At 39.4% G+C, this 25136-nt stretch overlaps 1 protein-coding gene across 4 annotated transcripts in view; it reads left to right on the top strand.

Moving 5' to 3' along the window:
• Window positions 1-25136, top strand: part of CNTNAP2 (contactin associated protein 2) — a 909905-nt gene that overhangs the window by 579315 nt on the left and 305454 nt on the right. For all 4 annotated transcript variants that reach the window (XM_025147595.3, XM_025147597.3, XM_025147596.3 and 1 more), the window contains one exon: window positions 18846-18952. In XM_025147595.3, the coding sequence (XP_025003363.2) occupies window positions 18846-18952 (107 nt within the window). The remainder of the gene's footprint in view (window positions 1-18845; window positions 18953-25136) is intronic.

A 25136-nucleotide genomic window follows, 5' to 3' on the forward strand; every position in this document is an offset into this window, starting at 1 on the left:
TGTTGCCTATCCCAGGGGTGGGTGAAAGACCTGGCCTGTATGACTAAGACAGGAGTGGCCCAAGTCCAAACGGAGGCACACTGGGTTGCCTGTCTGTGACAGAGCTACTATTTCTTCTCTTTGCCACTGAAAAAAGAACTGCAGAAAATTATTGGCCCAGTGACATACCAGTGATGTGTCCCAGGAGGTTTCTGTCACTCCACCAGAGAAGAGTCCTGTACAAGAGGAAAAATATTCAATTGCAGCGGATGCATGGTACACACATGGGCCCAGCAGAGGAAATGCAAGTAAATGACATGTAGTTGTGTATCATCCCTCAACCAAGATGATCTGTTTTGAAGAAGGGGATTGACAAAGTAGCCAGTGGGTGGAATTATGAGCAGTGTGCAGATGATTATGACTCAAAAAGCAGGTGATAGTGTATTGAACATCTGCACGAATAGCTGGGCAGTCTACTGGGGGCTCACTCTTTGGATTGCACAGTGGGCAACTGTAGAACAAATGAAGGCAATGACAGAGTCTTTATTTGAGAAATAGGCACTATAGGAAAAGATATCAACAAGAAATTAACTCACCCCTCCGGGTAACAGTTTGGAGAAAGGGAAAAGTTGAAGAATGTGACCCTCCCCCATTTGTATCATCACGCTGCTGGAGAGAAGTATGGGGGAAAAGCAGACTTGGATTGCACAGGAAGTACTGCAGAGATGGAAGGGGTGGCTCCAGACCCCCCCCCCCCCCCCCCCCACTCCAGGCACCCACACGCTCACGCGTAGCCCACCCATTGGTTCAGGCTGTGACCTTGGAATTTCACTACAGCCACTCAGAACTGGACTATTCATGCCCAACCAATCTGGGCCCAAGATATTTGACTTGATAGATGGAATATGGTTAGACTGGATAGCTGGGCTGAAGCGAATGGGATGAGATTCAACAAAACCAAATGTCAGGTCTTGCACTTTGGCCACAACAACCCCAGACAATGCTACAGGCTTGGGGCAGAGTAGCTGGAAGACTGTGTAGAGGAAATGGACCTGGGGGTATTGATTGATGCTCGACTGAACATGAGCCAGCAATGTGCCCAGGTGGCCAAGAAGACCAATGGCATCCTGGCTTGCATCAGAAACAGATTAACTATTTCTTGCTTCAGATCTTCCCTCTGATCTGAGGTTCTTTGAATTTCTAATGATCAGTTTTACTGGGCAAGACTGAGGCAAAGAAGACATCCAATACCTTTTGGATGTCACCAATTTTCCTGCTTGATTCAGCAGGAGGCTGAAGTTTTCACCAGTTTCCTTTTAGTTGTTATGCACTTAAAGAATTCTTTCATATTGCTCTTGTTTATTTACATCAAAAAATTCAAGTATGCATTTTAAAATCTTAAAACATACAAAGACTTGTAATTATTTCCTCATAGATAGGCAAAAAGGTTTTTTTAAATAATTTTATTTTTACCCTGGGAGTCAATCAGAGCCGGATCTTCCAAGTTAACAGAATTTAAAATATATGAGCCTTATGTGAGCCAGAATCTCCAATAGATCAGTTTGTCATATGGTCACTTGAGAATTCTGGGCTTACCTAACTGGAACACAAGATAACATACATTGTTTATACTAAGACTCTGAGCTGGATGTCACTGAATGGAAACAATGCAGTAAGTGATGTCAAATACTGGCAGTATTGTGAAGCCAGGGAAACAGGATTAATTTTGCCTGCAAAGAAAACTGCAGATAAAGAAAATTAAAACAAGAAGTGCTGAAGACAATTGAAAGGAACATAGTGAAATAAAAATCACAGATAAGAATTACTGCAGTTAGAACACACAGCTTAATTATGCTATCCTCACAAGAAAAAAAAAAAAGAAAAAAAAGAAATACCACAAGATCATGAGCAGCCAGCAGAAGTAAGTATCACAATTTTATCTTGAACATTTTGAGAGTGAAAAGTGAACATATGCTTAAAAATGTCAGTGTCTCATTCTGACCCCTTCTTAAGCTGTCAGAATTTGTGATCTTAGTATCTTATTACATTTTAATGTCTGCCATATTCTGGCATCTTGCTACAGCACAATAGTCACAACAAAATTTACAGTGTACATGGGATCAAAGAATCTCACATTGGTTCCTAAATATACTGTTCTAATAAAATTCAGATTATTTCCTTTGTTGATGATTTAAGGGCTGGTTCGGCCCAGTTCTATGACTAGGGTGGAGGTATTTGCAGATCCGTGCCTCCAGAAAGGGGAAACAGGGGACCCCAAAATAATTAAAAGCAAAAAAAAACCAAAAAAAACAAAACAAACAAACAAACAAACAAACAAAAAAAACAGCAGCAACGATCTAAGGCAGAATAAACTAATTTACTATATATGGTATTGGAATGCAAGATAACACATTATAATACAATATAATTAGAATTGAAGCTAATAAATCAAATATAGTGAGAGAAGGAGTGTCCAAAAAAGCTGAAGGCCTTACACTAATGGCGTGCAGTTGAGATGAGCAACGGCAAGAGAGCCTGACAATTGAAAAGAGGGACATCAGGTGACCTACCAAGGCCTTATATGTGTTCCTCCTGAGCAGGAATGATAACAGAACAGTGAACAGTCTTCTGAGGAATGTAGTTCTTCTTCTCTTCTGGACAGGTGCCTGGAACTGGAGCATTAACTCTTTAACTCCCAGTGCACTGCATGATGTTATGATGTGGAATACCGGTAACCAAAAATCATAGAACCGTTATATCCTTCTATGACTATGAACAGGTTCATAAGGCACAGATGCCCAATGATTCCAGTGATATTGCTGCAGTAGCCTGGTCATGTGGGTCTCTCTGTGAAGTTGTCCTGGGTGAAAACATTCAAATTAAGTTTTTAAAATATGTCTATTCCCCACTGTTTTCTGAGGGGCGCCAGTGTAATATTCCAGACAACGCCTCCTTTGTCACACTTAGTATGAGTGAGGTTCTTCTTATGCTTCCATAATCTGAGCCATACATCCGCTATAATTTTCCATACAGCCCTTTGTATGTATGAGTAGTTATCCATTTCAGCATGACTACATTCTCTAACCAGCAAACACTCATGATGCACAGTGAAGGCAAAGGAATAACCTGGAGGAATAGAATGGTGATCAACAAACATGACACCAAGCACCAATCTCATCCTAAAGAATGAGACCACAGAGAGTTCTATACATTCCGTATGCCTTTTCAGTCCGCCAAAGGCATAAAAAAAAGTTTCTGAAGAGAATCAGATCCAATCTCATGCGTGTTATGTCTTGGTAAATCTGGGATAATACCATTTCCTAGACATTGATTTAAAAAAATAGTTATCAAATCCTTAGAGTTGGAAGGGACCTCTGAGGACCATCTAGTCCAACTCACCTGCAGTGAACAGGGACACTGCAGATAGATCAGGTTGCCCAGGACCTGATCCAGCCTCGCCTTAAAAGTCCCCAGGGACAGGGCACCCACCACATCACTATGTTCCAGTACCTCACCACTCTTACTGTAAGAGATATTTTTCCTTATATCTAACCTAAATCTACCTTCCCTGGGCGTGAAGCCATTTCCCCTTGTTCTATGACTACAGACCCTGCTAAAGGGTCTGCCCTCTTCTTTCCTGTAGTCCCCCTTTAGATACTGGAAGACTGCTAACAGATCACCCTGCATCCTTTTCTTCTCCAGGCTGAAAAGTCCCAGCTCTCTCAGCCTGTCCTCATAGAGGAGGTGTTCCATGGATCATTTCTGTGGCCTTTCTCTGGATGCACTGCAACAGGTCTGTGTCTCTCCTGAGGACTCTGCATCTGGAAGCAGTACTCCAGGTACTCCAGATGCCTCACCAGCACAGAGTAAAGGGACAAGGTCACCAATCCTCAACCTGCTGGTTGCACATCTTTTGATGCAGCCCAGGATAGGGTTGGCTTTCTGGGCTGCAAGGGCACTCTTCTGGCTCATGTCCAGTTTGCCATTGACCATTACCCTCAGGTCTTTTTCAGCAGAGTTGCTCTCAATCCTTTCATCCTCCAGTTTGTACTGGTAATGGGAGTTGCCTCAACCCAGGTGCAAAATCTTGCGTTCTGGGCCAACTGCTCAGGTTTGTCTAGGTCCCTCTGGATGGCATCCCATCCCTCTGGTGTGTCAACAATACCCCACAGCTTGGTGTCACATAAGGTGATGATGTCCAGGTTGTTAATATCAGAATGCAAAAGGCCTCTGTTAAAGTCTGTAGCAAAAAGTTGTGGACACTAGAGAGAGAAAGGACATGAATTTCCAGGGTCTAATTAGCCCATTTGGTCCTGACACATGCCTTATGGATGCTGACTGTGCAAACATTTCTAATCTCTCCCTGAATGGGTGAGATTTCTCTCATCTCCATTTTCTAGTGGATTGTTTCTGCACATATCCTGATTTGTATTTCAACAAAATATATCTGAATAGAAGTTTCTATGACTTAACTTCTGGTTTAAGCCTAGAAGATTAGATTTGCCTTCAACAAATTAGTAGATCCAGAATAATTTCCTATCATTTGAAGATACTCTTATAATGGCTGTCATAAATTTCAAGCTCTCTATCAGCTGCACACACTCCTTCCTCTGTCCACTTTTTTTTTTTTTTTTTCCTAACCCTAGGATCTTGGAATATTATAAATATAGTTAGCTTTTGATGGGAATATATAGATCTTATTTGTAGGGGCGTATATCACCATAAGGGAATCTACCATTTTTATGTATAGTGATAAGAGTATCTCAGTACAAAAAAAAAAAAAAATCAGGTCTCTTTCCATCTTTCAGTGAGAAGATACTGAGCTCACCTGGCTACTATCTGCTTTGGAAAACTTTGAGACCATTACTCTTGAGCATGCTGCGTAGAGTATAATGAACGTAAATAGATAAGTATTCTAAGACAGTATCACTTATAGCCCATCTGCAATCTTTGCTAGATTAAGGATAAGAGAGTAAAGGAAGGTTTGGGAATTTAATGGGGATCTCATGCAAAAGTTTTTCATGTAACTGCATTCCATTTCTATTTTTACATTAATTTCTAGACTTTCAAAAGAAACAAGATGCTTAATACACACCATACAAATACAATTATATTAAGATACTATCTTTTATTTGTTGTTGTAGAAGAAGTTATAATGCAATGGGACTACAACGGTGACAGCTCAGAACTGTTGTAACACAGGACCTTGTACAGAGCAGCAAATTCAAATAACTTCTTTCCTGGAGGACAATTAATTCAGATTGGGGAATCAATAGGAAATTAGAATTTACAGGTATTGGTAACATCTGCAGCTCTGCATGTGGAAGAGAAACTGATTCTCAGGTTCAGGTGTGGTAAAAAAAATCACCTCCCTACCTGTAAGTGATTTTCTGTGGGTGAAGCTGAATGAGGAAGCTATCAGCATGCATGCCTACACAACCAATCATCCACCCAGCTCCACCTTTTTGTAACTGGTTGCCAGAGGACTACTTAGCATAGTCCTTATGGATGCCTAGTTTCCATCATTATGAAGGATTCTCTTTTCCTTTGATGGAAGGATACTTGTTAGGTACAATGTGATTTGAATGGTAATATGGGAAGTAATACCAGGACAATAGACAGCATCACCTCTAGATTCCACACTCTTCGACTCAGATCTGCAGTGTTGCTGGGATATTGTTTTCCACTATGTGTTAACTAGAACGCAGTCTCTTTAGTTAAAAATTGGCTGGGAAATTTTGATAACACTAATGTTTATAACTGTCTTCCATTTTAGAGGACAGCACTGTTCCTTCTGACCAAAAGATTTTCTAAATGATCTCATGTCATCTTTCTGTTTAACGAACAAGAAAAATAACAGAATGTTACACAGTTACCATTGTATTTTCCTTGAAATTTGAAGTTCCTTCCAGAATTGGGCAGAAGCATAGAAACTAACAGATCAAACAGCCATAGAAACAAACAAACAAACAAACACATATGTCCCATGAGGGGAAAACAAACAAAGAAACAACAGTGAAAATACTTAAAAGAATACTGTGGGATCCTGGGGTATCTTCTGGTGGTCAAATAGCAGACCTCTTTGTCAGCTGAGTTTATATTCTCAATGCAATATCTGAACTACTGTTCTCTTGAATTTCCAAATAACTAAGTTCAAGCAATAACTGTTATCTCCTATCCAGGCCTGGATGGCCCACTTCTCCTTCAATATGAAACTGCAAAGTGATTTGTGATTTCTCTGCAACAGGTCTAATTACAACATATTGTCAAGAGGGCCTCCTTGAAAATTGTCTGTAAAAATTGCTTGATTTAGACCGTGGGAGCTTATTTTGTAAGTGAGGGAAGATATTCGAATGACTCCTGGAATTTCAAACAAAAACAAAAAGTAAACCTCAACAGCTCTATGCTAATAGAACAAAGTTAACAAACTAGCTATTCTCTCACTGAAAAGTTCTTTGGAAAACTTTGAGCTCTGTATTAAGAAGAACCAAAAAGGCAAGCTGGATACTAAACACTGTAATAGAACAAAATAAGAAGAAATGTTTTTGAAAGAAATATTTTGCCAGTATGGATATCCATAGCACCCCATCTTTTAATTTACAATGCATTCATTTGTATCTCATATCAAAGAACAAGGAGGGGATAATAGGATCTTGGCAAAAACAACTAAAGGATAATGGTACAATACAACTCCATAGAAAGAATATTCAGTAAACTGGAACTGGGAATGATTTGACATCAGTCTCATAGTACAAGAACTAATGAGAATTTATTGAAGTTACCAAGCAGCAAGGTCAAAAAAAAAAAAAAAAAAAAAAAAGAAGAAGAAGAAGAAGTCCTTCCTCTCACTCCTGAGCCTTCACTTGCTCAACACTTCCAGTGAGCTAGGAACTGACCTCCTAAAGATATTTCTTTTTCAGGTCTCTTGAAAAGGAAGAATTATGGCTTCCCTGAAAGGTGTAGAAGGATGGAGGAAGTCTGTCCCCCTGGAAAAAGAGCTACCCAAACACACCCTGGAATTCCTAGACTCTCTGTGGCACAAGCTAGCCTCTGTTGTAGAAGAATGGGGCCCAATGAGAGATGGGAGAAACACTGTTAGCTCTTCACCCCATATAGCTGCTTAATTTGAGGGCCTAGGAAAGTGTATTATGACTAACAGGGAGAGACTGCTCACTACCTCTACTGTGGCATGGCTTCTGTTAATGGCATTAAACCATCTAAATATATCAGAACAAAATCTCAAGGAGGAAAGTAGTTTACTGCATAACTGAGTCAAACAGCCTGAGCATAAGCTTGCTATACTTACAGGTAAAACTATCCAAACTGGCCCTATACCTCAAGTCAAGATCTTGCTCATTGCAAGCAAAGGGAACCCCAAGAGATTAGACCCTCATAGCCCTAACAATTTTGAAAAAGAATTTTAACAAGTCTGGACTGGGGTCTCCTATAGAACTGGACCCTCTAAAAATCCATCGTATAGTCATGCAAAAAATTGAGAAGACAAAAGAAAGGCCACTGGGGAGGGTACCACTGGAAGATCAGCTTCCTCCTCAAACCACTATGCATGTTACAGCTTGCTCCAGTAGAGCAGCTGAACTAACGGATGTACCGTAGTGCTTCCGACAGAAGCCAAGGAAAAGTACCCCAGCCTGGCTGCTCAAACTATGGGGTATGAGGGCCAAAAGTATAATGGCAAATGGACCAGTATATGGCAAAAGAAGCCAATGACTGTGCTTTCTAATGGGATACAAGTGCTTCAAAACAACAGCAGATAACAAAGAAGGAAAATTAGTTCATCCATTTCAGAAACCACCACCAACTCAAGAGAAGTACACTCTGTGACCAGAGAGATGCTGCTAACCCTTAAATGAGTGTGAAGAGGAGTGGATCCAGGCTCCACCCCTTCTGGTCACTCTGGTGATTGCTTAGTTTCAGGCTGCCACCTGGCAATTCCCCTGCAGCTAGAAATTTCATGATTCACATCTATCATTATCCACTCAGCCCTCAAACAAAGGTTATATGCTACAGTTCAGCATAATAAGAAAAAACATTCTTTAACTCAATGGTTAATATCTGCATGCTGTGTAATGAGGCCAAATAAAAGTGATATACCCTTAAATATGGGCCTATGGTCATCCATGGAAGATTTACAGAATTACATTAGGGAACTGGGCATGAAGGAAGCAATTTACAATTATTCCTTTGAAAGCTCAGACCTTGTAAAATTTTCAGCAGGAATGAGGGACCTCATCCTGCAACGTGTACCACCCCATCAGTATGGCATCTTGATGTCTATAATGAACTCCCTAGTGGCCATAGCATTACAGGCCACCCAGTCAGTGGCAGACTTAGGGGAGACAGATTGCATAAGAGCCAGGTGCAATGTCAGCGTGGTGGAAAGGTTGGAAATTCACCCCCAATCTTATCTGGGAACCTCAGATCCTCAGGAAATATGACCAGTAATAACTCAAAAAATGAAGAAAATCCAAGATAGACCAATGGGGCTGTCATCCGAGGAGTGGTCCCCTGCCCACATTCATGTTACGTGTGATGGCACACCTGTACACAGCCACCAAACTCATGAATCTATAACAATGATTTAAGCAAAAACCTCAAGAGAACATACCAGCTTGGCTCTTGAGATTATGGGACATGGGGACCAAAAGTGTAGTTATTAATGGACCCAGGATTTCTAAACTTGCATCCACTACCCCACAGCTGGCCCTCAGAAAAAGACTGTATGCAACTGTGATACATAATGAGGAAAACTATTCATTAATTTAAGGATAATGGCAGCATGTAGAATCACATGGCCAAATAAAAGCAATGTCCCAATGAAAACTGGTCTGTGGACTTAAATGAAGGAACTAAAAATGATATTAAAGAATTGGGAATGAAGGAGGCAATTTATGACAATTCTTTTGAGAGTATAGATCTGATTAAATTTTCAGCAGGGATGAGGGTCCTCATATTATACACCAAGCTCCTCCATACCCATATGCCACCCTAGTATCTATACTAAACCCTTTAGTATCCTTGGAGGCCGTTATCCAACAAGCTGCCTAATTGGTGGCTGATGCAGGGGGAAAAGGTTTGCATTTGAACCAGGCGCAATTTCCAGAAATTAGAAGGGACAGAGGTTTTCCCTGTAACTAAAACTAGGAGACCCACCCCAGAGTCCTCAATCAGGACCCATATGGGTATCCAAAAACAGATGTTTAATGACTTAATCCAGCCTGGGATTCAATTTGCAAAAATTGATCACCAGCCCAATCATGTCCTCCTCCAGCTATGGAGGCAGCTGGAGGAAAATCAAAAATTTCAGAACACCCCCAAAAAAGCAGGAGTAAGAATTGTTGAACAAGTACCAATGAGAACATAGAACTTGGAAGATTTCCTAGCTCCCAACAAAAGGAAAATACCTCCTCAAGTGACTCTGGCCACTGTGTCTGAGCCACCTGAGGAAAAAGAATTGGCAATTGCACAGTTACTTGTGTGACAGGGGATGCCAGTCCCCCGTAACTAGGGCCTCCAGAGGAGACTGGAGGCTCTTTGTTGAGCTGACAATTTTTTGGTCCCAGAACAACGTACAGATAGTGATGGTCTTCGTAGACACAGGTGTGGACTCTTCAGTTACTTATTGTAATCCAAGTAAATTCCATAGAGATGAGGTGATGATTAGTGGATTTGTGGAACAGACCATCCCTGTGACCCAGACATGACTGAAGGTAGGGGTTGGGCATCTCCCACCCTGTGAGTATAAGATGTCTATTGCCCCAGTCCCAGAGTATATACTGGGTGTAGATATACTATGGCATCTGGACTCTCCAGATGGCCGAGGGAGAGTTCAGACTGAGAAAGAGATGTATTAGTATCTGTGTGGTGCAGGCAATATTAAGGGGCCATGTGAAACATGAGCCTATTTGCCTGCCAGATCTGCATTGGATTACTAATAGTAAACAGTATAGACCTGGGCGGGGGGGAGAGGAAATCTCAAGAGTGGTGCAGGAACTAGAAAAAGTAGGAATCTGTCATGGTTTTGGCATAGACCATTAGGAGCAAAATTAGAGTTGTACAACATTTCCACCATGGCTATTTACCTCAAATACTGGATACCTTTTTCAATTGTATCCCACGTTTTCATCACAGGCTTCAGACTGTCTTTGTAGGGATACCTTTCCCTCACAGCTATTAACATTCATTCCCAGAGGGTTGCAGCTCCATCCAAACATCTACTAATTCCCCTGTCAATAGATTTGTCTCTGGAAATGTCTCCTAGTTGGCGGGCTTTGTTACCATCTAGAGACAAGCTACTGGCCCTGCCATCCCAACAGCGACACAACCAGGTGACAAGAGTTTCATTCGGACACCGTGTAAACTTGTTTCTTGACCTTTGGATTTCAGTCATCTTCAGAGGTCAACAAACATTAATAGAGATTTCCTCTTCATCTCTCTCCTCTCCATGTCTCTTGGTTTTTTCTTTTGCCTTTCTTGGTTCTGAGGAAGTCCCCTCACCTGGATCTTGAAGGCACTTTCCAAGCTGATGGCTGCCTACAGGGCACCTCAAGTCATCAAGAAGGACCAAGGGACCCATTTTACTGGTGCTATAATACAAAACTGGACAGAAGAAAACAACAACATTGAATGGAGACTCCACCTGCCATACTGTCTGACAGGGGCAGGCCTTATTGAATGTTAGAATTGTATTCTTAAAGCTGCCATGAAGATACACTCTCATTCTCCTACAGGGGTGGATGAAGAGACTCTATGAAACCCTGCAGGACCTGAATGAAAGGCCTAGAGACAGCAGACCCAGTGCCCTGAAAATGCTACAGACAACATGGGCCTCCCTGCTTAGGATCCAAATTACAGGCACCAATAATCAAATAAGACCCCAAATTGGTGGTGAAAATGACCTTCAGCTCCCTGCCCCTGAGAATCTAGAACCAGGTACCCATAGAATAAAATGGCCTTGGAAGGTGCAGGTAGGACCAAAGTGATGTGGCCTCCTTGCATTCTGTGGGAGATTATTGGAGGTGGCAGGCTTGGTAGTCCCTTCAGTAATAGGTACATGGCCTACTGACATTGTAGTCAACACTCTGGTCTTTACTGCTAAGGGGACCCTCATCATGTCCCTGGGGCAGATCAGGACTTCCCCTTTGGTGCCTGATATAGCTATGCAGCTCCAGATATCTGGCCAAAAGCTGTGGTACAGGCAGCCAGGGCATGCCCCAGTACAAGCTGAAGTGTTGACCCAGGATATGAATATAGCCTGTATCTTGCCCTGGAGGGCAGACCTTCCCCTCCTGGTATCCCTGAAACATCTATACTACTTCCCGTGAATTTTTAAGTCTCTAGGATCACTGGAAGGAGCAAAATGCCACTGAAATGTTCCAGTGTCACTGGGTGATCAAACACACCTGGTGATGGCCTATGTGGGACTGATGGAACATAAGATGGACCTGCACCAAACAACTGCATGCCTCCAGTGACACCACTGAGCTATGACCCATGAGAGAATATGAACTTCAGACACAAACCAATCTTCAGTTATCTTAGCTTATGTCAACCTGCATTGCAACAGGCAGTTATATGTATCATGGTGTGTTGGATCCCTGTATTAGGGAAAGCTAACCTTCCAGCTGATTCAATCTTTGGTTCACACCATGAAGGGGTGGGGTGTATGGGAATTGTTGAGTCATGTCCTGAACCACTGATTGATCTCCTGAGGAAAGGACCAGGTCAGCCCTAGGAGCACAGGTGAAGGCAATTCACCTATGTGACCAGAAGGGGTGGAGCCTGGCTTCACCTCTCTTGGACACCATTTAAGGGTTGACTGCCACTGGGGAAGGCTTTCTTTCTGGAGATTCTTCCTTAGTACAGCTTTCCTCTGCAAACCTGAAATTTTCTGATACAGGTAAGCAATCTTTTTCCCTTCCCTTATAGCACCTTTCTATCATGCCATTCTTCCCATCACATTGATCTGCCCAATTGCTACACTACTTCTTTCATTAGAAGAAATGAAGGAATTATATATTTCTGAGGACAACTAGTAAATACCAGCATTCAGTGCCATACTCATTAATAAATATTTTTAGGATATTGTTTTAGATTCCTTTGTTTACTTTGGAATGTTCATAGTAAAGGGTAGAAAAAAAGATATGTATCTGATGATAATGGCAGATCTGGAGCAACATACCAAGCTTCTAAATACAGTTGTTATTTTCAATGTTGACCAGGACTCTAACTAGAAGACTGATTAGCAGAAAACAGTTTGAGTTCAGAAACAAGGGAATGGGAATAGAGCAGTATATTTTGAAATCAAGACTCAAAATGAAGTCAGTAGAAAATAAAAATGAAAAACAAACAAAAAACCACTTGAGCACAACTAGAAACGATACTGAAGATACAGAGCCAAAACACTGTGGTTATCTCTAATAGGCTTAAGTTTTCTAGTGGTGTATGTTAGGACAGTAAATGAGGAAGGAAGAAAAGGTAGTATATGCATTCCTGTGGTACCTGTCTGGAAATTATGGGCATTGAGAGCTTTTGCAGCAGTGTTTATTATTTTGTAACTACAGGTCAGCAAAGAGATGACTGAAAACCTGAGATAATCTTTTTCTTTTTTTTTTTTTTTTTGCATTGCTCATTCCTACTGTATCTACTACAAATAGATGGAAGTAGATAATCCTAGAACCTGAGGCAGTGCCACAGAGGGGACGATCAGGTTGGGTATTAAGGAAAGGTTCTTCAACAGAGGATGATCACGTATGGGTCCTAAGGGCAGTGGTCACAGCCTCAAGCTGCTGGAGTTCAAGAAGTGTTTGGACAACACTCTCAAATGTAGGGTTTGCATTTTGGGTGGTCCCGTGTGGAGCCATGAATTGGATTCAGTGATTCTTAAGTAGTCTTTTCAATTTAGGATACCCTGAGATTCTACAGTTCTATGAAGGAAAAAAGAGCTATAAAGCTCTAGATGTTAGTAACATTCTGTAAAAAAAAGCCTTAATCACAGGAGAATGTTGTTTCAGTATTTCCTTTAAATTTGTTGTAGAAAAGGGATATGAAGTAGCAGGGACTACACTGAGTTGAAGTTAAGGTGTGAGATCTAGTTCAAGAAAATTTGGGGGAGAAAAAGAAAAGGTGGATGTGAGTAAAGCCATTAATGAGATGGACAGCCTGTGTGCTTCAGGATAAGAAGCTAGAAGTGTTTCCTATCCATTCTGCTAAATGTTAGCTTTAATAGTGAGCAAAAGACAAAAGGAATACTCTTCTACTGAAAGGGGAATAACCAAGCATCATTTTAAGATTTCAATAAGCCTTTCATTGTAATAGCCATATTGTCATATTATGACCATATTTCATTATCACTTATCTTGTCTTGACATCTTAGTAATATACACTGTTAACTACTTCATATTACATCACTGTTTGGTTTTGTATCCATTTTATATTGAAATGGAAGTAGTGATGATTTGTATTTCATTCTGCTTGCATTGGTGCCTACTGAGAAAAATCTCTAAGGAAATTAAGACTGTATTTTTATAATACCTGTGCAAGTGATGTCCGATACCTATGAATAAGGCATTTTGTCTTACAAGTATTGACCTTAGCACACAAATTTCTTCTAATAAGGAATACTGTTTAAAAAAAATAGCTGTTACTGTAAATAGTTAAGCAGTGAAAAGACTAACCCTTTCTGTAACAGTAACCATGGTTCGTTCTTTTTATTTACATATGGCACAATGTCTGTAACTGAAAGGTAAAGAGAAGACCTTGGTAAATATCCATTGAAATAGTCAAAACACTTTCATTTAAATAAAATCACATTACATAGAAACACAGACAAAAAGATCCTTTGCACTGGTATGAAAGTGCAAGTACCCTGACATGGGAATTACTTGGTTCTACTGCATCATGCTAGCAACATCAGTGATTTCATACATCCAGGTATTATATCTCTTAAATGACTGGTGTTAAGAGTATTAGAACACCTGATACTTTTACGGAATTTGCTGTTCTAAGAGTTTATAGCCTCTGCCAGGATGTCTTATTTTCACATTCTTTTTTCAGATTGATCACCTCTGCTTTAAACAATGTTGCAGAAGTACAACCCATCCTAAATGTTAGTTCAATCTGATATGATCCAAATCTCTTTATACCACCTGTCTTTACAGAGTGAATATTCTATGTTACTACGCAGAGCTATCCTCTTATAATTCCTCGCCAAATGAACCCCAGGCTTTAGCAAATACTGAATAGAATAATTCCATTTATTCTTGAGGTGCAGCCCCCTGAATGACTTTTGAGAAATCACCTTATTTACATTGATGCATTGACCATCTGTTTTAATTATACACAAAGACACATGGAATATATGAGGAATGGCAGTTTATATTGCAGTTTATTTTTATTGTACTGCTTTGAGCAGGCTTCAAATATCAACTATTAGTGCAGCTATCAAAGCTACATAGCTTCAAACATTTTCTTCAGTACTGTACCACTCAACCACAACAACCCAATGCGCCCTCAGAAAATGCTTTCATTTTGAAATAAAGTTGGAAGATGTTATTTCTTGGTTGAGTAGAGCATCAAGCATACAGTATATTTTAACATATATATCAAAATAAAAAATGTTTAATTGAAAAAAGTTGGTATTTATTAAGAACATTTCAAAATACATATTTCAAGGATTAAGATGTTTTCCAACATTTGCTCAATGTATTGTATTAATCAAAACTGGATTAACACCGTTTCAAGGAAGTATGAAGCTCTCCCAAGTTTTCTGAAGAGCTAAAGCAAAATATTGTGTAGGGACTTGTTTTTCCACTAACATTTAAAATATATTTTTTAACACTATCTTCCAGCCTATCCTTATTCTGATGGAATATGAAGTGGTAAGCCAGCTGCAAGAGCTTTGTAACAACCTGTGCTGGATGTACACTGCTATTCATTCCTTTTATGTCTTAATCTTTGTGTGCTGAATTTCTGGAGTAAGATTTTATAAATGAAGTCTAGAACCTTGAAAAATCAAAGTTTCTAATGAACCAAATTACTTATTATAGTGCTGAAATTGGACTGCTTGAAAAGCAGAATAAAGAGCTACTAAATTACACTCATATTATAGTCTATAAATTTTTCTATAGGGAAATCACAAGGATACCTAGGTAGAATAATGGGTTCCCAGCAATGCTCTGTGATTAAAAAAAAAAGCATACCAGGATCATGTTATAATTTTATAGTCAAATATATATTACTAAAACTGTTTCATCCTCATTGTTAAATTGTCCTTAAAAACAGTTTTGCAGTTCACATGAATGCTTTGTGGTTTTTTTTTTTTGAAAGCACTCTCCATTTTCAAAAGCCTGAAATTGTCATCATTCTTGGGGGGAAGGGGAATTGTCTGTATACTACACAAGCATGGTGGATTCCTCCAGTGACTGGGCTCAGGCAGCCCACTGTGTATTTGGCCTTAGATCGTTGTCTTCCCAGTTACTGGTGCCTGGACCTTGGACAGCCTTGCAGGCTATCGTTTTGGCTCTCCTTCCTACTGATGACTTGCTCTGCTCCTTTTTGGGAGGGTAGATGACTTCTTAACATATAACTTAAGAAGTCTAACTTTCCTTCTTGAATCACAAAGAAAAGCAACAAGGATGAATGGATGATATGACTTCTTAAATCACAGCCATTAAAAAGGAAAGAAACTAATGGAGCCGTGAGCATTTCCCTTAATAGGATTCTCACCTGCATTTTACGGATAAACTGTAATAAGACAAGTAAAGGGCACTGCTGCCCTTTACTGCAGTGCCAGAAGGGGAATTTGGAGTCTATTGTCCTGTATTTAGTTATAGGATGGATAAAGCATATGGAATTACATTATCCATGTCATTCAGAGATGCATTTTTCAACCTTTTAACTTTTTAATAACTTTTTAATTCAGCTGAAGTTCCAACTTAGATGGCTGTTTTTTGTTTTGTTTATATTCCAAGAACCTCATTTTAGTTTTTAACTTGTATTGCTATAGTTTTAGAAGTCTTCTTTCCCATGAAAATGGAGTGAGCGGAAAGTTATCCGGTGGATGTCCTATCAGAATATGTGAAGTCTTATGACTTTCTGGAGTTCCAATTCAAGGGCATCAAAATCAGTGAAAAGCAAAAACACAATGTTGAAGTATAGACCTACAGAACCTTTACTCTGCCCCCCTTACAGAGCAAGCGATAGTTATCAGTAAATTAAAAATATATATATATTCCAACTATGTTCTAAGTATTAGAGCTGCAAAATTATTTGGGGAGGCTCATCATTCTTGGACGGGGAGAAATTTGTCTGTATGTTTATGCATGATCACACACACATATATTTGCACCTAGTTACTGCTTCAACAGTACACCTTCTGGCATCAAAACAGTTAATTTCACAAGTTCTAGGTAATAAATGAGTTATTACTTTAGGTATCTGTTTTTAGCAAATTTAAAATTGATTAAATAGGTTGTGAGTTAAGCATTGTATTTGTGTATTTATCACAGAGTTGTGATCACACTAGTGCACAGTACCTGATTTGTTGGAGTGTACTTCCTTTGTTGTCTTAAACATCTAAAACATTCATTAAAATGTAGTTTATAAAAATGTTACAAGGCTTCTATAAAAGTATAAAATAGAGGTATACACTGAGGACATATGTATGGCAAACAGGTATACAGATCATAAGGTAAATAGGTATATGACCAGAGAGATTATTGCATTTACAAAGGAGTAATGAAATAAGGAGCTTACCTATTTCCTGGGTTCACAGAAGGACTCTAAGAGGAGTGATCTCCAGATAGAGATCTTTCCTCCTTGGAAGTCAGCCCTTAAATGGGATCTAGGAGAGGTGGAGCCAGGCTCCACCCCTTCCGATCACTCAGGTGAAATTGTGTTCACCCGTGCCCCTGCAGCTGACTTAGTGCTTGCCTCAGGTGGTCAAACAGAGGTTCAGGCTGTGATTCAACAGTTCCCATACAGACATACAAAAAGAACAATGGGAATACGTCATTTGAAACCATGCTTAATATTTTCTATATGAAATTTTAGCTAAGCGTGCTGCTGCTTAGAGGTGGGAGAATCATCACAGTAAAAAAAAAAAAAAAAAAGTGTAAGTTTTACCAAGCAATATAAATGTACTCAGTGATGATTTAGAGGAGAGTAGTGAAGTGTAAAAAGGTCTTTCATTTCTTTGTTACTATTCATTTTTGCTATTGACCCTGTTGACTTCAATGAAGAGAGGGAGGAAATTCCACTGTGACAAACGCTGAGCAAATATAAATTAAAATCTTGGTATCGCAAAATCTCACAAATTAAGAAGATGAGAGATGTGCATAGGTAAAGGGAAGAAGGTTATAAATGAATATGCATTTTACATTGCTACTAATGAACAATACACACAGGTCATTAAGTTTTGTGAGCATGTGGTTCAGTTCAGAGAGAACACTGTAAAATAAATAATCCACTTGTACATGCTGTCTCCATCTCATTGATTTGTGGTTGGTCTGAGTCAAATTCCAGTTTGTGACTCAGGGATCTTTATCTATATGTCCTTGTCAGTTTAGCAAATGAAGAGTCTAAATCATTTAAACCCATTTAAAAACACTTCTCCTCATCCTGTTGCTACATGCTGTTATGCAAAGTCCCTCCCCAGCTTTCCTATAGGCCACCTTCACTGCTATAAGGTCTCCTCAGAGCCTTCTCTTCTGCAGGCTCAAGAGCCTCAGCTCTCTCAGCCTGCCCCTGCGTAGGGAATGTGCTGTAGCCCTTTGATGATCTTTGTGGCCCTACTCTGGCCCTGCTCCCACAACTCCACATCCTTCTTGCATAGGTGGCTTTAGAACTGGATACAGTATTCCACGTGGGATTTCATGAGAGCAGAGTAGAGGGGCAGAATCAACTCCCTTGACCTGCTGATCACACTTCTCTTGATGCAACCCACGATACAGTTGGCCTTCTGGGCTGCAAGTGCACGTTAAAGGCTCATGTTGAATCTTTTGTCAATTGACACTACCAAATCCTTCTCCTCTGGGCTGCTCTCAAGCCACTCTCTGCCCAGCCTGTATCTGTGCTTGGGATTGCCCTGACCCAGGTGTAGGACCTTGCACTTCTGGCCTTCATGAGGTTGGCGTGGGCCTACCTCTCAAGCCTGTCCAGGTCCCTCTGGATAGTATCCCTTCCCTCTAGCATGTCAGCGGCACCACTCAGCTTGATTGCCTGCAAACTTGGTGAGGGTGCACTCAATCCCACTGTCCATGTCCAGATGGATAGGATAAAGGAGAGTAACACTTGCCATGAAGAAAAACCAATTGTACCATTAATACTGAAGACTATACCACCTCATTTTAGTAATGCAGCATTAGTAAGTTCCTTACTAACCAGCAGGCAATCTGCCTTGCTTTATCACATTTCTGGCAACAGAAGAATCAATAGAAAATCACTGGCATTGCTTCCTTAACTTTCAGTTATTCATGGGGCTGTAGTCCATGAAACATGACACTACCGGTACAGCAGAAGGAAATGTGCCATGTGATGTTTTTTTTGTTTTGACAGCTAAGCACCAGCCATGTTTAGCTTAGAAACTTAATTCATGATGAGTGATTGCATTCCACCTTTATTACCTTTTCTTTTTTTTTCTTTTCTTTTTTTTTAATGCAAGAGCTACAGATTAATCATCTGTTGTACACTTGTGTGTTTGGATACAATTCTGTTGTTATGCATGAAATAACAAGGATTAATTATCAGGCAATGACATGATATAATGTTTGTGCAGCTCCCAGTTTAGCCACGTGTAAATCTTGGTGCTCATTTAGTTGTTCTTCTCTCTTTGTATCTTATCCTGACAGGTGTATGCCCAATTACTGTGAACATGATGGCAAATGCACCCAGACATGGGACAGCTTCAAGTGCACTTGTGATGGAACTGGGTACAGCGGGACAACTTGTCATAACTGTAAGCTATCTTACAATTTCAAAACTGTAACTGAGTGTCGAAAGCACTGATGTATTTTAGTTGAAATTAAAAACTCAGTCTTCCTCTCTGCTTGCTAAAGATTCTGTAACCTGATTTTTGTTGTTGTTGTTTTTTATTTGTTTTGTTTGTTTGTTTGTTTGTTTTGTAAGAAAAAGTTCAATTAAACATGTTCCACCTTGTGTCCCTAGGGCTGCATTTATATAGCACTATTCTGTACCATGCATGGGACTAAATTAGCACAGCTGTCTTAGCTGAATATCCTGAAGAAATATCTTCTCAATTTCATATGGACGCAGTGATTATTACCTAGGCTGTTGCAGGGAACTGCTGACCACTGTGAGAGACAGTTTCTGGTTGCTAATCATGAAGCATGTTTATGTACTAGTTTTCAGCTGTTCTAGAATCATGCTATCCACTATGTTGTGTTGTTTTGCAAGTAAGAATATTTATTATGAGCTCCACTTATGTTATATGATATGAAAGCACAGAAAGAAAAACCTGTAGTTGCTCTTGTAACAGGTTCTGAAGCATATGCAGATTCACTTATGTCTTCTGTTCCTTCCATTATATACTAAAAGCAGAATATTCATCTGCCAAGTAAAGCGTTATAAAATACCTGGACGATGCAGGAAATATATCCAATCCTTACTCTTTTCTTTCTTTAGCAAGTTGCCTCTTAATATTAAAGAGACCATAAAGATGCCTCTGAACAGTTGAAAATTTGAATTTCTACTTTATCGTGTAGATAAAGATATAAATTAATATAATCATCTTTAGCAACAACAGTGTAATATGTTAGAAAGATAGAATAAGATTATTTCATTCTTAACCAAAAAAGAAAGAAAGAAAAAAAAAGCAATGAGAATAATGGTTATAATTCACAAGTGTCTGAGTTCCAACAAAAATTTATTCTGTTTTGAAATATTGCATTAGTGTGGGAGTAATGTATTTTATATAACTATGAATACATATATATGAAGTGCCACAATCCTTCATGATCTGGCAACTGAACTAGTGAAATTGAAAGAGTTAAATGGCAAATAAATGTTTACTAAAGGGAGATACTTGAAGTACCAATGCTTGAGGAGAAATTTCATGGGCAACACTTTTCCTACCAAGAGTAAACATGCATAATGATGGCATATTTACTCTTGGGAAAGAATTCAGAATGAGGTAGTATTTTGATAAAACAAATAAAAAACTGCATATGTTTCTTTCTGGAAGAATTATGTTTATGGAGTTTTTACTGTTCTAGTATAGACATCTGAAAAAATATGCTTCCTAAGCAAATGATAGGCTGTTAAGATGTTTAACTGTAGAAATGTAGGGGGTGGAAGCTTATTTAATTAATTATATTTTATCTAGCAAGTGTCTGAAAACAAGTTTAATCTGTTAAGGAAAATGTGTCATGCTGAATCTAACAGCCTGACAGAGACAAGATTCCTGCAGCTGCATACATTCCCAGTAGGGGCATGCACACACAGCACCGGTGCACCACATATGTGTATGTGACAACCTGCACAAGTCATAGAGCACTCATTTTCATACAGCAGCAATGGCTGAGCAGCATGGAGATTCACTAGGGGTGACACGTGAGAAAGATTGGAACACATGGTGGATTCCTCCAGTGACTGGGCTCAGGCAGCCCACTGTGTATTTGGCCTTAGATCGTTGTCTTCCCAGTTACTGGTGCCTGGACCTTGGACAGCCTTGCAGGCTATCATTTTGGCTCTCCTTCCTACTGATGACTTGCTCTGCTCCTTTTTGGGAGGGTAGATGACTTCTTAACATATAACTTAAGAAGTCTAACTTTCCTTCTTGAATCACAAAGAAAAGCAACAAGGATGAATGGATGATATGACTTCTTAAATCACAGCCATTAAAAAGGAAAGAAACTAATGGAGCCGTGAGCATTTCCCTTAATAGGATTCTCACCTGCATTTTACGGATAAACTGTAATAAGACAAGTAAAGGGCACTGCTGCCCTTTACTGCAGTGCCAGAAGGGGAATTTGGAGTCTATTGTCCTGTATTTAGTTATAGGATGGATAAAGCATATGGAATTACATTATCCATGTCATTCAGAGATGCATTTTTCAACCTTTTAACTTTTTAATAACTTTTTAATTCAGCTGAAGTTCCAACTTAGATGGCTGTTTTTTTGTTTTGTTTATATTCCAAGAACCTCATTTTAGTTTTTAACTTGTATTGCTATAGTTTTAGAAGTCTTCTTTCCCATGAAAATGGAGTGAGCGGAAAGTTATCCGGTGGATGTCCTATCAGAATATGTGAAGTCTTATGACTTTCTGGAGTTCCAATTCAAGGGCATCAAAATCAGTGAAAAGCAAAAATACAGTGTTGAAGTATAGACCTACAGAACCTTTACTCTGCCCCCCTTACAGAGCAAGCGATAGTTATCAGTAAATTAAAAATATATATGTATTCCAACTATGTTCTAAGTATTAGAGCTGCAAATAATAAGGGAATAAGTTGAAGTTTGCTAAAGGTTGTAGTTAGCTTATCCTGAGATTTGGGGCCTCATCTCTGCTACACTGATACTGACCCAATCTGTCCTTTCCTACTTGCACAGTGCGTATCTGTACTTGAATCTGTATGGTGTTACCTTTCATTTTCTTATGAGATTTCTGATGTCTGTGATAATACAAGTCAAGTAGTACAAACCAGATGCTGGAGGAGAAAGGAAGTTGGAATGATAAGGTATAAAAATAACTGAAAGTAATTTTGACAGGATTATAAGTTGTGTGAAAAAGCTATAAAATTAAGCAGATATCATGACTCTACTCTATGGAGTTGGATACTGTTCAAGTAGACATAGCACTACGAGTGTCAGTTCAGTATTACTTTACTTAAAACCATTTGTTTATTAGCATAATCTTATATTTATACTCTGCAGAAATGTAATTCTTTTCTCAGTGTTTCCAGTGTTTCTGCTGCATATATAACAGGGTATTCCTCAATAATTTTGGAGTCAAGTCTGTATTAATGGATGTCTTAATTCTGTACCTTATGATTTTCTAGAACTTGAGTTTTGCTGAACTTAAACAAACAGTGTAATTCTGTGATATTGAAGGTTTTTGTCAGTGAATTGATTTTGCTTTGGTCAGGGAATTTAAAATTATCCTGATTTTTTGACCTGAAACAAGGCAAGCCTTGACTGAATTTCAGATTAGTTTTTTAGGATTCTTTGAAGTTGAAATTCAAAAACAAACTAGAGCGATAACCTCCCTGTAGTGAAACAGAAAAATGTTTTCATGAAAACCTTGTGAATCAAACTGGCTTTTTTCTCATGCATATTTACATAATATACATAGGCTGATCCAGAAGTAACACCTCTTATTTATTTCTTTGAAAAATGCAAGAGTGCAATAATACTATTTGGTAGAGGAAATCCTCAGCTACAGAACACTTTTTTGAAATAGACACCCCCATTAGCTGTGCATTTTTTCAGTGATGAACAAAAGCCTTCATGTTACAGAAAGGCTCTTCGTTTTTCAGAGACATGCTAAGATGTCGAGCTCTGTGTCCACTCTCTCATTATTTGCCAGAGGCTTAAGCTACAATTTGCAGTAAAAGATCTCTAATCCATAAGCATTCGGTGTTTTTACAGCTACTGCTGCATCTCCAAAGTTTAAGTTGTATCTCTCATTGCATAGTAAACACCTTGAAAATCTGCCAGATTGCTCTGGCTAACACATAGCGTCCAAGGGAGCATTGTGGCCCGGCAAATATCAGGCTAGAACATCATCTTTATCATTAGGCAAGACTGAAAGGTAAATTAATACATTTATTTAAAAATCATGACTTATAGAGATGAAATTGTTACAAAATTATTTTAAAAATGAATTAAGGTTATAATTAAGAGCAGACATAATCTGTTTAAGCTTTATTGTATCAATTACATTTTAATATCTGCCCAACCTTTATAGCCTACCCAAGGGTGCCCTAGCATGAGGAGTTCTTAGACAAACATCTCTCCGGTATAAATCGGAAAATGTTTCCTGGAGCCATTAAGAACCAGAGCTCATTTTCCTCATTATTTCTCCCCAGCTCAATCATGTTCATCAGATAAGACTGCACTGCTGCATCTTGTGCAAGCAATACATCTGGCTTTAGGCTGTAAGATTCTTCCTGTTATTTACAGCTTCCTTAAAACAAAACAACAAAAATTTTACAATTTTTATGCAGGTTTAGACAGTAATTATTCAAGCATCTTAAATTTTTAATATATGTCTTAACGCATTCTTTCTCTTGCATCTACAATGTGAAAGAAACACAGTAAAAGACTTACTGATAGTTAACAATAACTATTATGCACCTACCCACCACCCTCTGTGCTAACAGAGATTCTATGGAAACCATACTAAAATAACAACCATATTGGTGGTCTTCTAATTATTTCCAAGAGTAAAAGGTCCAATTTGCTGTTAAGGTTAATCTTGATTATATTTTTATTTACTCATGAGGGACAAGCTGTGTGTGTTTAAAATTGAGTCTTCTGTCTTGCTCCAATTTATAGGAGGGAGAGGAGGTTCTTTTAATATATATATACCCAGTGGTGAGATTAAGACACAACGGGTCAAATGTTAGCCCAACCAGTTTATTACAAATCCTAGTCATTTAGGGAGATGGGGAAGGAAAGACAAGTGATAGAAAAGATAGGAAATAAAAGCAAGGAGTCTTTGTAGGAAGCAAGAGAGAGATAGTCACCACCATGGGTCCAGCATGGTTTGTAGTTCAGTTGTTGATCTTCAGTAGTGGTGGGTCGTCATGTGTTGCTGTTCAGTTGATGACGATGGTGACTGTGAATAACTTTCCAATGGCAATGCAAACTTATAAATAAGTCCAAAGTGGTCAAGTTAGCTCTCTTTGGAGTGACAGCTCAAATCCAAAGTGGTTGAGTCAGCTCTCCTTGGAGTGGCAGCTTCTGGCTTTGTGATCTCAGCAGAAACTCCTTTGTTCCCATCTTCCAGGCCTTGCCAGCAGTTAAGGGGGAGCAGGGTGGTGCCAACCTGCATCCTGTTTTTCACAGGACACAATGGTATCATTCCCCAGTTTTCCAATACAAAGCTGGAGTTATTTGGTCACAGGCCAGATCTTCCACCAGTGAACACTCCTGAGCACTCTCAACCGGAGGCAAACAGCTCCAAAGAAAAATGCTTACAAATGTAAAATTGTCCACATGGTGATGCTGACTGCCACACAGCAACACCCACCTCTCACCTCCAAGATAAGTCAGTCTTATCACAAGAACTGCCCCAGAAAGCAAGCTTTCAGCCAAAAACAAAGAAGGGTTCAGACACCTTCAAAAACATTGTCCTTATTTTTACCAGTGTACTACCTCCTTTCCTCCAAGAATATTGGAAAGGAAATGGTTTGCTTATAAATCTTCAGTTATTCAACAGGAGGGAATAAAATCCATCTTACATTCAGTTATTTGTTAGCTCTATAAAAGCAACAGGAGAAATACAAATTTAGAATCGTGGAATAATTAAGGTTGGAAAGGACCACTAGTCCAACTGTCAATCTATCACCACTTTACCCACCAAACCTTGTTTCTCAGTCCACATTTACCCTTCTGAAAACCACCAGAGACAGTGCTCCATCACCTCCTCGGGCAGCCATTTCCAATAACTCACCACTCTCTCAGAGAAAAAAAAATTCCTAATATCCAACTTGAATCTCCTCTAGCACTACTTGAGGCCATTCCCTCTTGTCCTATTGCTAGTTATCTTGGGAAAGAGGCTGGCCCCTACCTCACTACAATCTCCTTTCAGGTATTTGTAGAGTGATAAGATCACTCCTGAGCCTACTCTTCTCCAAAATAAACAATCCCAGTTCCCTTAGCTGCTCTTCATGAGATCTCTTCCAGATACTTCACTAGATTTGTTGTTCTTCTTTGGACATACTCCAGGCCCTCAGTACCTTTCCTGTAGTAAGGAGCCCAAAAGTAAACACAGTACTCAAGGTGTGGTCTCACGTGGCCTGAGTACAGAGGGACAGTCACCCCCCCTAGTCTTGCTGATTACACTATTTCTGATACAAGTCAGATGCCATTGGCCTTCTTGGCCACCTGAGCACCCTTCTGGCTCATGTTCAGCCGGCGGTCAATTAACACTGCCAGGTCTTTTTCCTCTACAGTCTTA

This window comes from Gallus gallus, chromosome 2 (genome assembly GCF_016699485.2).
Source record: "Gallus gallus isolate bGalGal1 chromosome 2, bGalGal1.mat.broiler.GRCg7b, whole genome shotgun sequence".
Classification (NCBI taxonomy): domain Eukaryota; kingdom Metazoa; phylum Chordata; class Aves; order Galliformes; family Phasianidae; genus Gallus; species Gallus gallus.